Source organism: Eurypyga helias, unplaced genomic scaffold (genome assembly GCF_000690775.1).
Source record: "Eurypyga helias isolate BGI_N326 unplaced genomic scaffold, ASM69077v1 scaffold27482, whole genome shotgun sequence".
NCBI classification, from domain to species: Eukaryota; Metazoa; Chordata; class Aves; order Eurypygiformes; family Eurypygidae; genus Eurypyga; species Eurypyga helias.
Genome location: NW_010236973.1, coordinates 4,190 through 19,081, shown reverse-complemented (window position 1 = coordinate 19,081; position 14,892 = coordinate 4,190). Strand labels below are relative to the sequence as shown.

Below are 14,892 nucleotides of genomic sequence, written 5' to 3'. Positions count from 1 at the left end.
CTACCTGCTCTTTTTAAGGGAATCTGTTTCCACACAGCCTCAGTAGCAACCACTACAGCAAAAATGCAGTGTAGAGTCAACTTAAGTCCGACTGTAGAATTATACCAGGATTGATTTTTCACTGTCTGTGTTCCTCCATGTGCTGGAACACATTGAAAAGACGCAAATGCAGTAAGTAGTTAGTCTGTATGTTACACTTCGTGGTATGATGTGTAACGATAGCATGCTTTTGAAAATATGCTAGCAGTTTATGAGATTAAATGGATCTTGCTGCTTTATTCTTGTCAAGAAAAAAAATGAAGTTCATGATCTTTCAGTAGTATTTTTGAGACATTGGAAATTACTTATTTCAGAAAACAAATAAAAGGTGTGTAGATCTTTCTCTTCTGTGTGTTCTGCTTCTCTTGGGGTGTGAAGGAGTCGCAAAGAAAGGATCTGAAATGCACCAACCAAACTGCAGTAAATACCTTTGTTGTTGTCTTGCTTCTTTGTCAGTGTTGGCTTCTTGCATAGCTGGAATAAACTAGTTTTAGAATCATTAGAAGATGTGCAGTTTACACAAGTAATGTGGAATAAGGAAAACCACGTCTTGAATGCTAAGCTTTAGATCAGAGTGCTTCACTTTTCATGTTTGTTGTCCTTTTAACTAACTGTCCAGATTTATTGTGATACTACATAGTATTCTGCAATAAAAAGGATATGGGTTGATTTTATTTTCAGAAATATGTATTTGTCAGGAGAAAAGCATGAAATGTGTAGACTACTAGACACTTTTTATAAAATCAGGAAAAATACGGAAATGCTTTTTTTTTTTAATTTTGTGTTATAAATGCTATGAGTGTATATGTGGTAAAACACCAACAGCTTGCTACTGTAACTAGTTATTCAACATACATGCTTCATGGCACTTGTTCTTGCTGAGGAAAAGGCAACTGTTTCCATCACCACCCTAAAACCTAAGCATTTTGTGCAATAGGTAATGCATATGATAATTTTTTCATTCAGCAGTTGATTTATCTGTCTTTTAAATGTGGAAGGACCTTAGAGGTATACAGACATTAAAGGTTAACTTTATTTCTATGAACTTTATTATTTCTTACATACTGTTTTGGCTGGTTACATGAAGTTTGTGATACTTAGCTTAAATAGAACCTCCAAATGCATACATGGCAATAAAGAAATTTGGTACAAGAGTATTCTTCAGCCAAGCAAACAAAATTAAAATATCACAGCTGGAAGTTGAAACTAGTAACATTCAAACTTGAACGTACAGATTTTCAAGTTACGGCATTCATACCTGGAGTATTATACGTGGTTATATAACTAAGTACTGGCATTTTTAAAAGATGTATGTTGTCTATTTAATATCAATAAATAAATACAAATTTATAATACAGTTGCATTCTGCAGAATTAGCTCTGATGTGTTCCAAACTCATTCCTGGCTTCTTTACTGCTAGGATGGCCACAGGTAAAGTAAAATAGCTGGATAAAAACTCCTGTGATGTACTAAAGACATTCCTAGCCTTCCTTGAAATTGCTCCAAACACAGTGCTAGCTGTTACTGTGCAAGAAATAGGTATCCAGCAAAGGATGGCAAATGACATTTGGAACAGCAGTAGGTGAACAAGGACAATCTACTCATGATTCAGTGCAGCTAGCATTGCACTTAAAATATCAAATAAAACCAATTCAATTAGGAACACACCAAGTAGGCAAGTTGTGTGCTCCCCTCCTTCAAAGTCATTCTTCTGAAGGAAATTACAGCAAATATCCATTGGGGGCTACCTGTGATTCTCAGCTAGCGCTGGGTCTTGCTCTGAAACGCCATAAATCAATTCTCCTTTCACACTTCATCCCCAGCATTCCTGTATCAGGCAGCAAGAAACCACCACCAGAAATCTCAGTGCCCAACATCCCAGGAGAAAATGCAGAGCTTTACTCACTAGGTCATTTTCTTTGTTTCTTTGTGGGCTGCTTTGTTTGAAAGTAGAAGTGTTTTTGTGCGTATGTGGCTGCGTGTAGAGTAAGTGTGTGCTCGTGTGTGTGTGTGTTTAAATTATTATTACCGTAATTTTTATTCTTTTTAAAGAGCTCGATTCAGCCCTGTTCATGGCAAAAGAATCTGCGACCTTGTGGTTCTGCATCATGCAAACGTCTTGGAGAGGGGCAGCCAGTGTACAAAGGCTGCATTGAGTGTGAGGAATGCTGGTACCAGGCAGCTCTCTAAAGAATGTTCTTTTGGCAGAAGCAGCCGTGCTAAAAATGAGGGGGAAAAATGAATTCAAAATATAGAGCCGGCCTGCAGTTACGAAGCGATAAGAAAAGTTGGCTGTTCAACATGAGCTTCCAGTTGCATATTCCAGGTCCTTGCTATTCTCAGGCCCTCCTACAGCCATGGCCCTAACCAGTGTTTTGATACAGCACAAAGTGGCTGTTTATTGCTATTGACTGCTGAGGCCTGTGCTCCAAAATGCCTTCAGTCAACAGAATGTAAGCGAACTTGGCATTTTAAAGCTCGGCTGCTGCAGACGCGTAGATTTCTTGGAACTGCCATGCAGCAAGACCGGTGTTGCAGTCCCCAGCTCAAACTGAAAATGTTGCACAGGAAGACGTATCATGTGAAGGTCAGATTTACCTGAGATCCTGAGGGTTTTGTGGGGGTTTTCTTTCCTCATCAACATAGTAAATATATCTTGTCCTCTCTTTGTCGCCTACCAAGGCCTAGATTTCTAACTTTGTAAATTTTGTTCAGTGTGCTCTGTATGGAAAAGAAGTCATTCTTCAATGCAAATGGCCTTCATGTGAAAGGGAAGTATGCTGTGTACACAGTACATGATGTTGCCAAAAAAGGAGTAACTGAATTCTGTACTAACTCTGTTACACTGAGGATTATTCTGCTCTTTTGAGAAGTGATAGTTTCTATGTTTTTATAGGAAGTCACACATAATGTTTTATATTGCTTCCATAGGAACTACAGGCGGAGATTGATGCTCATACTGACATCTTTCACAACCTGGATGAAAATGGGCAGAAAATCCTGAGGTCCCTGGAAGGCTCTGAGGATGCAGCCCTATTGCAGAGACGTCTGGATAACATGAACCTCAGATGGAGTGAGCTTAGGAAGAAATCTCTAAACATTAGGTAGGATCTGAACATAAGGCAAAACCTTCAGTTGGTGTGTAAGGTGGAGTGCTGCATTTTGCCAGTAAAAGGGTTTAATTTTATTTCTGATAGCACCATTTCTGTCCATTTTGAAATTTTTTGTGCTATTTTGAATGTTGGTTTAACTTTGTAAGAGTGATTATGTTTTTTTGGTGTGAAAATGATAGTAGGGGATTAGGATTTGAGGCACATAATGAGGTTTTGTAATTACAGAAGGAGAGATTAGCATGTTTAAACAGTAACTGTACCCCTTTAAGTGTAGGCTTTTTCTAGAGCTGTGTATGATTTATCAGTCAGTCATGAAAGTAAGTAATTAAACAACCTATGTTTATGATAAACTTAATTTCTAAGGCTGCTATTTCCAGTGAAAAAGTATGTATAGCCATGGAAATAAGAAGACACATTATTTAAGATTTTAGCTGTTGTCTGGAGAGTGGACAGAATTACCAAATGAGATCCAGGGGTAAAAGGAAATCTATAGGTAGTATCACAAGAGGAAAAACTCCTCCCTGCAAGGAAAACTATCATAAATGGTAATGTTACAAATAACAAAGTGGAGGTACAGGCTTCAGTGGGCTGAAGATTTCTTTTCAAAAGAAATTGTCCAGGAAGCTTCTCTTCAGAAGTACAACTTTTACAATAGGCAACCCTACTCTGTTCAATCTCAGGCATTTTTTCATTTGCTTGCTTCCTCTGTGTTGGTGGTAGTTCAAAGGGCAGCTAAAGGCAGAAGTGTTTTTCAAAGTAATGTATGAAATACTGCCTTTTTTCAGCTGAGGATCTCCCTGAGGGAGGTCAGTCTTTGTAATGACAAAAGCCATCTTCATAACATCAATAATTAAAAATAAATGAAGGATTTGATGTTGAAAAGATATTAGTAACCAAAGAAAAAGAGACAAATTCCTCCTATTTTTCTGAGGAACAAAAGAAGAGGGATATAACCTTTCAAGGTCTTTCTGGGGTTTTTTTCCGTTCTTTTACTTGCCCAAATGCAGTGATGTTTAAGATAAGAAAAACAGTCAATTGGCCAAATATTGGTAATTAAATGTATGAGACTTTCTGTCTTTCAGCTTTTGCAATTCAGTGTATTGCTGCTGTTAATCGAGCCAGAAATAGTAATCCTATTTATACCACAGTGACTTCTTGTATTAAACCTTCAAAGCAACAGATCTCCTCTCTAAAATACTTGTTTTCAATAAAAGGTTGAAGGTGTTCAACAAGTTATTGATTAAGATAAGAAACAATTCTTAACTTCTAAGACATTCAATATAAACATTGCTGGCCAGCAGATTGAATGAACAGGCTATTGGCAGTCTGTCTGCCTGGAACTATTTCATTCCATCATACACTATGGAATGAGTTTCATCATAGCTTAAAATGCTAATGTAAAAAAAGTGTAACATCAGAAATATGAAATATTCCCCAGGGCAGCAGTCCCACAAGTCTCCTTATTTAGCCCAAGATTTAGACTGTTGGAATGGAAGATCCATGCTGTTGCTGAGCTTGGATGGGCATTCTTTTCTAAATCCGTTAGGTAAAATACACAGTAGATATCAAGAGAAGTCAAGTTCATTTCCATTATCACCTTTCTTTCATTCTGATAAGTCAGTACAATTTATCCTAAAACCCACTTTCTTATGAAATAATTTTTTAAAACTCTTTTCCTAATACCCATTTTGTCTGCACATGCCTGAACAGAGTTATCAGTATATGAGGGTGTACCTGTAATGCACACTACCATGCATGTACATAAACATATATTCCCCAAGCTGGACGAAGGGCAGAAGAAGATGGGTTCAGGGAAACAATGCACTAAACTGGAGAAGGTCAGAACACAGCAGCAGTAACAAAACCGCTTTGCCTCACTCTTTTTGCACTTCTTCCATCTAAAGCCAGACCTGGGGAAGCAGGGAAGAAGTGGACACACTAGTGTTTGCCTGCAGTTGCTGCCTTCTCTGCAGGAGGTGGAAGCTTCCATTTGCTGAGATAAACATGGGAGACAGGAGTTAACCTGGCTCAGAAACTTGACTCCTGGAGCATGTCCCCTCCAAAACCCCTGCAGCCCTTGCTCTGGCTGTTGCTTCCTTCAACTCCCCATGCAACATCCCTGCTGCTCTCCCCTCTGCCTTCAGAGGTGTCCTGGGGCTTCCTCATCCCTTCCTGCCTCAGGCTAGCCTCCCCAGCAGTGCCCACTGTGAGTCAGTTTAGCCCCAGCCCACAGCTGCCCTGTGAGGGCAGAGATCAAAAGGCAGCATGGTCTATGTGTGTCCCTCCCTCATAGCCTTTAAGTTTGGAAAAGGAAGCTCACATACCAGAGAAACTGAGATTTCTGTCAGCCAGTGGACTATCTGTTCTTTTCCTTTCTCTTTCCTCACCACTCCAATTACCTGCTGTAAGAGGCTAGAAAGAAGACAGGATCCATAGAGCAGTTCAAAGAATTAAAACTGTCCTTACCTTCAGCAATTCCTCATTTCCATATCCAAACTAAGTAATAAGATCTGCAAAACACTGAATCTATATTTATCACATTTCTTTATAGACCGTTCTATATGAGGTATAGGAGTAGAATTTTCACTGTCAGAAAAGAAGTGATTTTATGTGCAGTCACTGAAAAAGAAGTGAAATGTTATATGAGCAAAGCTGGAAGTTAAACATTATTAAACATTAGTTTATTACATAAAAGAAAACCTGTCTTTATTTTCCAGTATTTTATCACTACTGTTATGTATTACTGCTTTTGGTTTGAAATCCAAAAATTAGCAGCTCAGTACTTGGTCAAAATATTAAAAATAACACATTTACACATACACAGAGGAAATCTTTGAGACATGCCCAAGGAGGAAAACTTGTTTGCACAAGTATGATTCTGTCTTTTGGTTTTTCAAGTGTTTCAGTTAGTTTCATTCACACCTCTGTTCAAATAGCATAGACATTTGGGTAGTGTAAGGGGATTCTACTGGCTTTAACAATTTCCTCATGACTTTTTGGGAAAGGATGGCATTGGTTCTTTTGTCTTAAAGATGAGCAACCACATGAATCTTGTGTGTGAGTTTGAATGGTTTGTGTAGTGGTTGAGAGAAATGCTTCCTCTTCTCTGAGTTGAGTTCTCTCTACAATTTAGTTAAGTAATCTAGTAGCCCTAAGTGGTGACTAAGATACTTTCCTGCCAGTCCTGCATAATATTTGTACACATTTAGAGAGATTGACAATTCAAACCAGCTGAAATTATTACTCACTGATGAGGAGGAAAATGTAAAAAAAAAAAAGAAAAAACAAAACAAAAACCAACAAGAGATGGGAAAAGAACAAATTTCAGTCCAGGACTGTGAAACCCTATTTAAATCAGTGTTGCCAGAATCTAATTCAAAGCTACGGAAGGTATTTCAAAATCATTAAGTTAATGAAACACTAGGATCTTTCTCAGTAAATAAGCTTGTACAATTTGGTTTTATTTTTATTGAACCTGATGATATCTTATATTTAATACATGCTTTCAGATCCCATTTGGAAGCCAGTACAGACCAGTGGAAACGATTACATCTCTCTCTTCAGGAACTTTTGGCATGGCTGCAATTGAAGGAGGATGAATTAAAACAACAAGCACCTATTGGTGGAGATCTTCCCACTGTGCAGAAGCAGAATGATATTCATAGGGTATGTTTTTTTTAAATGTTCTTTTGGTCATTGCTTTTTGTTTTGCAGGTTAGTGATGAGTGAAACAGCCCTTGGAAAAAGTAAGACACCTTTTAAAATAATGTTTTAGAGACAATGAAAACTGATCTTCTTGCATGAGACTGGTAGTTAAAATTTCAAACACAGCTTGCAAAATCAGCTGTTTGGAGAAGGGAGTGTTTACTACCAGGTGTTTGGCTTTTTTGAAAAGCAACACAGAATTTTCATAGACCTATCACAGAAAGCTAGTTTTCCTGGCCAGAACAATTACTAACCTAATATTATTTGAGGATTAAATAAGTAGTTTTGAAATTTTTCTGGATCAGGCATTTAAACTTCATGTGTACTTTTTGAAACCCTAATTTGCTATTGATTTTGGGGAATGTTTGGGGGAAAAAAGTAGGTGATATCAGGCCTCATGTGGAACTGTGTGCATCATGGAACTATTATGATAACTGACTTTAACTGTCTGTGGCTCATACTAGTTTCATCAGGGAATTCTTATGGAAAGACAATAGCAGAGCATCATATGGGGACTTTTCTAGACTAAGCTTTGTACTAAAAAGGAACCTAGATCCAACACTTGTATGGAAAGTTGGTTTTGTTTGGTTTTTTTTTTAAAGTCACCAAATTAACAACCCCCAAAATAACACAATAATGCTGAATAATTCTTTATACAAAGATTCACACAGGGTTTTTTGTGGTAAAGCTATGCTATGTTTCCTGTGTTGAACCAAGTTGACACCTGTCTGATGCTAACCTAGTGTCTGCTTTCAGGTAAACAGCTTTTAATTTGCTATGCCACTGCAGACTATTTAGGTCTGAGTGTGAAAACAGTTCTAGTACCTCAGTGGTGCTTTTTTAGTGGCGCTGTAAGGAAACCTATTGGGAAACCAGTGTCCTGTTAAAATAGAGCAAAAGAATTGCTAAATGAAGCAATAAATGGGGAGAAACTGTTGTTCTGCAAAGGAATAGGGAACCATGTGAAAGCTAACTGGGATAGGACACCCAACTCCAGCAACTCCTATCACTTATGACCTCCATAAAATGCTGTCTTACGCTTATGGTATGGCTTCTGTTTCTTTTGTGTAGCACTTCTGTAGTTTAATGTGAAGCCTTTCTAGTTGTAGTTATTCTGATTCCCTGTGGAAAAAAGAACAAAACCTAATCCCCGAAATGAGGTTACCCAGTCTGCTTTTTGAAGATCCCCTACAGAGAAGGAGGGAAAAGCCATCAGTGCAGAACTCTGTCAACTTCAGGCTGTCTTTGACAAAATCTGTTTGCAGCTTGGAGTTCTTCTGCATTTTGTGTTACTCCAAAAGTTAAAAACAAAGCTTAGCTCTCATAGTTTTGGATATGAAAGAGCAGTTGAATTTTGGTCTTGAGAAAAGGAATCTGCTGATGGTTCATTTTGTTCTCCTGAATATCACTTCTAGAAATCCATCTTCAGTAAACTGGGTCTCTACCTGATCTGACCAATCTTTTAAATGACCCAAACTTCCAGCTTTGGTCTTCCTACATCAACACAGCGTCTTTTCTCCTGTGAAGAATTGTTTTTGCCTGTAAAGCTAGAGGTAAATCCAGGTAAATTCTTCACTGGAGAAGACAAAAAGCCTCAGCAGAGGAACATTATTTATAAGCAGTTTAACTGATTGCCATCGAGAAATGGCATGATGAATGCAAACATGATTTTATGCCTGAATCCTTTTCCTAAAGCAGTGTTACAAGCTGCATTTTTTTTTCCTTAAAGATGTAATTTCAAGAAAGACAAACATATTTAACCTCCCTATCATTTAGAAGACCATCTGAAATACGTCAGACATTCATAGTAGAGATGAAAAGAAGATGGTTTTTATCATTAGAATGCTCCTAGTCACCAAGATTGGCTTTAAAAATTTTAACAGTAAGTTTTGGATGAAAATCTCAAATGCTTGAGTCTCTTCCAGAGGAGAGTTTGAACTCAGCTGAGAAAGGAGATATCCGTGCAATCAAAATCATTGTTGAGTTATAAATGTGAGGTGCTTTTTAGACAAGGCAATTTGGAATTTATCCCAAATACACCCACATAACTGCTGTTTGTTTGAACTTATGTACAGAGTGAGTCATTTTGTCGATTTTTGGCATCTGAAGAAATTGTGTCTATGCCAAAGTCTTAGAATGTGGGGCAGGAGGAGTAGTCAATGCTAAAAAGTACTGCTGTTTATCAAAACATTTAATTATCTTACAGTTTTCTTTGCTTAACTGTCATAATTTTCTTTTTTTAATAATAACTGTGGACATGTTACTGTTAATCCCAGTTTACTAACTTAGGCATCATGCAGATGGCCAGGGTTTTCTTTCATTATTTTAATAGTTGTCACATCTTCTGTATAGTGATTGTACTAACAGCATAGATAGCATTTATTAATATTTATTGAAATTTATTTATTGAAAATTCTCCGGAAACCCTTTCACATAAAACCTATAGCAACAGTGCCTAAGAAAGAGCACAATGCCTGCTTCAACACACTAACCTTTTCTGGTGGCACAGTTAAAATCTACTTTTTAAAATTACAGTCAAAACCCAATTTTAAAAAGCATTCTGTTTGGGAAACATCTTATTAATTTATTTCTTTTTTTTTAGCTCATTAAAATCAAAAATATCTGCTTTTCTAATAACAGGTTAATGTTAGATTTACTAATGCAACTCTTTTCTCATTAGATTTTCATCTTTCCATTTAAACAATCTGTGTTTCTCCATCTAAAGAGATTTAAGGACACCCATGAGCATGTAGTGGAGGTCTGAGATAAGCTGATCAATATATGCATTATTAAAATGGTGGACAGAATGCCATTACTGCTGTAGTGTTGATGACAAATGGAGATGCTTAAATAAAGTAGTTTACTTGGTTTTTTGTCAGGTCATACATTATGCACGTTCGATTTCCTCTACAGTCACCACTAAGTGTGGAGAAAGTTAAGGAATTCAATAAAATTAGCTTGAAATCATTAGCTGTAAATTAGACATTCATTTAGGCTAATTCTGCTTTCAATGATGGTCTGCTTATTATGAAGATGTATTTGTCAGGGCTCTAGATAGATAATTTTTTTTTAAAGAAGATAAAATGTCACTTATTGCTATTTATGATTTTTATTGGTAGTGTACACATATTTCACAATAAAACTTTAATCAGAAAAGCTGCCTTTCTCTTCACACAGTAAGAACATTTTTTGGAATGAGATAGTATGAAATGAGCATTCATTATTTTTAATGCTGTGCTGAGCTACCTCTTCAGTCTCATGGTTTTTTCATTCTCTCCTATTTAACTTCTTAAAACACATTTTAACTCACTTAGTAGAAGTCTGAAGATCAAAACTAAGCAAGACAATGACAACTGTAAATAGATCTTAACACCATATGATGTACTATTCTAAAACTCAGGATTTACAGACTACGATTGCATCCACCAGCTCTGGACTGGAAAAGTTGGAAAAGTAAACATTTTACACGTTGGCTCACTGTTTTCCTTTAATAAAAGAGACACTTTCCGTTTATGACTAAATACAACATACACAAAGTCAGAAACTTCCCATTAGCATTTCTCTGTTGTTTTGAGAGGATAGATAAAATAAATCCTGCTCACACACTTAATGGGATGCAGTATACATATCTGATTATGTTATCCTTGTTCTGCTGCACAAAAGATTCTGAAGGAAGGTGGCTTTAACCCTCTTTTGGAAATATAATGCCACGAGATGTATTTGGTTGGTATGCTTTTATGGGAAAGCAGTACAAAGCTGAAAGAAGGTATTTTGTGTCCTTCTTGTTATATGTACGTGTACACAGCTAGGGCCAACCTAACTACAGCAGCACTGCTACTCATTCCCAAATACATAGCTTAAAGGCATTTCTGGCTTTTAAATTTCCTATAATTTAGTGTAGTTCTATGTTCCCGTGGGATATCTGTGACTCCTTCCTGCTCTTGCTGCGTGTGGACAGAACAGACCATTGTGCATGTGCCTCCTGTTCAATTGTTTGGGGCATAGATATTTCTGAGAAATAATTTGGTTTTAGATACTTTTGTAAAGCATATTATATCTTTAAGTGGTTAAAAAATCATAATGTTTAAAAACCTGTGGCTGTTGATGTCACTTTTAATACTACCACATGAGAGCAAAGCACACAGTCCATGGGGGAACATTTTAAGTTATGCTACCTGCTACTTGAGCTGCAGACCTGCCACACTAGTGGGGCAGAATCATGTAATATGAGGTGAGCACAAAGGCTAATTAAAGGAATCAATTTTCCTCTTTTGGAGCCATGAAAAAGGCTTATTATATTTCCTCATTCCATTGCACTTCATGAAAGAGTCAATTATGAATTATAAAAATTTCTAAACCTAAAAATGTCTAGGTTAAAAGGTTTTAACTCTGGAGTAACCCCTCTCAGTTTTCATGCAGAACAATGTCCAGTGGTAGTTTACGTGTTAATACACTGTACTCTTTATTTGTGATAATCAGTGTTGGTTCTTAAAGGTCAACGTGATTATTTAAAACATTTATCAGAGATATTAATCAAAAAATATCTTTCCTTATGGTAGCAGATACACTCTGTGAAAAGATCCCAGTCTAATTGATGTTCATGACAAAAAATTAACGTTTTTTACTTTGTCGTTTCCTTCAAGAGAACACACTTTGCTAATACATTTTCTTGATTCACAATGACAAACCTTATAGTCAGTTTTTGATGACTTAATAAAGAGTTTATTTAAATATTTATAGTAGAATAATGTAGTCATTTCCTTAAGTTTACTTTCCTGAAAGTTATTAAGAATATTTTACCAGTGAATGTTCATATTATAAACTGCAGCTGTGATTCTCATTATTAGTTTTGTTAGGTATTTCCTGTACAGAGCATTTCACATCAAATATAATTCAGCATGTAATGAACTTTTTAGTAATGAACTTATAATCTTTCATTAGTTTGCACAGAAAGACAAATTTTGTTTAATAATTTAACTGAGTTGGTGAATTTATTATGTAAGAAGCCTATATGCTGCCGGTGTTGTAGGAAGAATTTTCTAATCCCTGGAGTAAAAATATCTGGTTTTCAGTCATGGCATATGCCTCTCTTTTTTGCAGTATTGTGTTTTGTGTTACCCTGCACTATGATATCTGCATATTTTACCTCTGTGCTACTTGAAAACAGTATGCATTCGATATTGTTTCATAAATAGAGAAGAAAGTGTTGAAAAGAAACTGTTAAGGGCCATTTAGATAAATTCAATACAACATGCAAAAGACCCAGTGCAGTGTGCAACCCACAGGCCAGGTACATCTGCATTTTTGTGCAGTGAACATTTGAACTCATTCATTTGTTAATGGAATAGTGAATTCTCTTTCACAAAACAAACAAACAAAAGTAAAAAATAAGACTGAGATATGTATACTCTCAGTAGCCTACCAAAACTTCAAATACCAACCTTAAGAATCTTACTCATTATCATAGAAAATCATGAATAGAAAAGCAACAGTCAAAGGAGCTGTTGCTGGAGGAAGGACAATGCAAATAAGAAAGAGAAGGAAAGGACAAGAAAGGTGGCAAGTGCCAAAAAGCATGACAGGAAAGGAAGAGATGAAAAAGAGAAACAGTTAATCTGAAAAAGAGAAGAACGTACCACCAAGCAATGTTAAACATTAAGATATTGATATTGATAATAAATACTGATTAAAGCAACTGGGAACTATTTCATAAGGACTACTTTCTGACCTTTGGCTTTTACTCATGCATGCCTACATCTTGGATAGATTGCATTTCTGAATTTTCATCTTGGCCTTGATTCTACATTTCAGAAATCTCAGTTCAAGTCGTTTTGGAAGAGATGCATCTACACCACTACTAGAAGAGTGTTATGATTTAATATATTGGGGTTTTTTTGTTATTAATTGCTAATTGTTACCAGTTAACATGTCAATATCCATAGCTCTTTTTTTTTCCATTACGATATAAGAGTTACCAGCAGCAGTAGCAAAGTGGTAGCTGTGAGACATATTGACTTTTCCTTCGGCTTCTGGTAAATTTTGCTTTCAAGAACCATTAGCTGTGCTGGTGTGGTCCAATACAGAGCAAAGCCTTGCCCATTGCAGCTCTATTTTAGAGCTGACACTGAAGTTATTCAACTAAAGGGATCCCTCTCACAGTGAAAATTTGATCAGCAGCCTTGGGTACTTTGCAGCCTGCTGGCAATACATTTGCTTATTTGAATACAATGTGATTTCAAGTTAAGCAAAAGCTGAATCTCTCTTAATATTTTTTTTTTTTTTTAGCTACTCGTAATATACACGCGGAAGCTGTTGTTGAAAGTTTTGGTCTTAAATTGGCAAAAAACAAGGGCTAGAACTCAGTTATTTCATTATAGATCCACTTAAAATAATTTTGTTTCATCTCTTAGACTTTCAAGAGGGAGCTGAAAACAAAAGAACCTGTTATCAGAAGTGCACTTGAGACTGTGCGAATCTTCTTAGCAGAGCAGCCTGTGGAGGGACTGGAAAAGCTCTACCCAGAACCAAGAGGTAATTGAACAAAGAACAGGGTAATGACACATTGCTTGAAAGATCAGTGATGATCAGTGATGATTAAATAAATTCTGCCAGTCGCTGTGAAAGCATGCCTTTTGAACACCAAGCTTGAATGTCAGTATTCAGAAACTAAGCTAAAAATATAGATGAAAGAAACCCTTAGCGATCCTTCTGAACACTGTGGCACTAAACAGACATGCATATTTATAAGCAGATTTCTAAACTGGCTTTAAACCTTCAAGACCTATCTATAACTATAGGCCTATTTCATGTCTGAAAGCTGCAATTTAACATAAAATTCAACCTGTAATCTCAGTACTACAGAAGCTCCCAAATCTAGTCAATTGCAGTGCAAGATTGACAATGATTAATATTTATGTGCGTGTAAAACTGTTTTGCTGAATCAGTACATAGTTGATAAACTTTGAGCTACATCTTGCATGTTGAAAAATGCTTTTATGTACTTAAATACATATTTTGGTGATCTGTATGGTGGTAATATTTAAATTTTTCAAGATATTTTCAAATGAGAATACATTAATAAAATAAATTTCACAGCCTTCCATTATGAATAGTTTCTTACTGAGCTTTGAACTTACCCAGATGGCAATTATTTTTCTTCTAAGACAGAATACATCTTAAAAGGCTCTTGACTTTCATATTTAGAGCTGCCACCTGAGGAAAGGGCCCACAATGTCGCTAAACTTCTCCAAAGACAAGCAGATGAGGTCAGAACTGAGTGGGATAAACTGAATCTACAGTCTGCTGATTGGCAAAAGAAGATAGATGATGCTCTTGAAAGACTGCAGGGCCTTCAGGAGGCAATGGATGAACTGGACCTGAAACTACGGCAGGCTGAAGTGTTCAAGGGATCCTGGCAGCCAGTGGGGGATCTGCTAATTGACTCTCTGCAGGATCACTTAGAAAAAGTCAAGGTATGTGTCAGAGTATCAGTATTTCTGAAGAGAAAATAATGGACTTGTTCACTGTAGGAATCCCAAATCAGGAATTATCTTTAAAAATAAGAAATTGATGTCTTTGAATTATAGGGATTTATATGTTAAAAAAAAAAAAAAGTAAAAATAAGTAATTTTATAATTTGAGAATGTATATTCCTAACAGGGGTAAAAAGAACTCCAGGAATGTGTAAGTATCCTCAACACAGTCACTGTTAACTCAGGAGATGCAAAGTTAGCACTATAGAAAGCAAAATAGAATAGATAGGAGAATATGTGATAGAAGTATAAAAAATTAATTCTGTTCTTTACTTTTATAAGCAAGATGGCTACATAATTATGCCTATACTTGTGGAATAGAGTTTAAATAATTTAAAGTATATGATCTTTGTTGTTGTTGTTTTGTCATGGTGGTGGTATTTACTATCTGTCTTACTTGATAACTAGGCCTCATAACAGAAGATTAAAAGAACAACCACCCTGGAAAAACTGTCATTATTGCCTATAACTTAATGCTTATCTGCCTTCAAGGGTTGTTTCAT

At 36.3% G+C, this 14,892-nt stretch overlaps 1 protein-coding gene across 1 annotated transcript; it reads left to right on the top strand.

Annotated features, from left to right (window-relative positions):
- Nucleotides 1-2,008: 2,008 nt before the first annotated feature.
- Nucleotides 2,009-14,329, top strand: LOC104506371 (dystrophin-like; the record flags this gene model as incomplete). Its single annotated transcript, XM_010147303.1, has 6 exons — nt 2,009-2,025; nt 2,092-2,197; nt 2,971-3,143; nt 6,662-6,818; nt 13,268-13,388; nt 14,061-14,329. Coding segments are annotated over exons 1-6 (843 nt in total), but the record flags the coding sequence as incomplete, so codon positions are not given.
- Nucleotides 14,330-14,892: the final 563 nt, after the last annotated feature.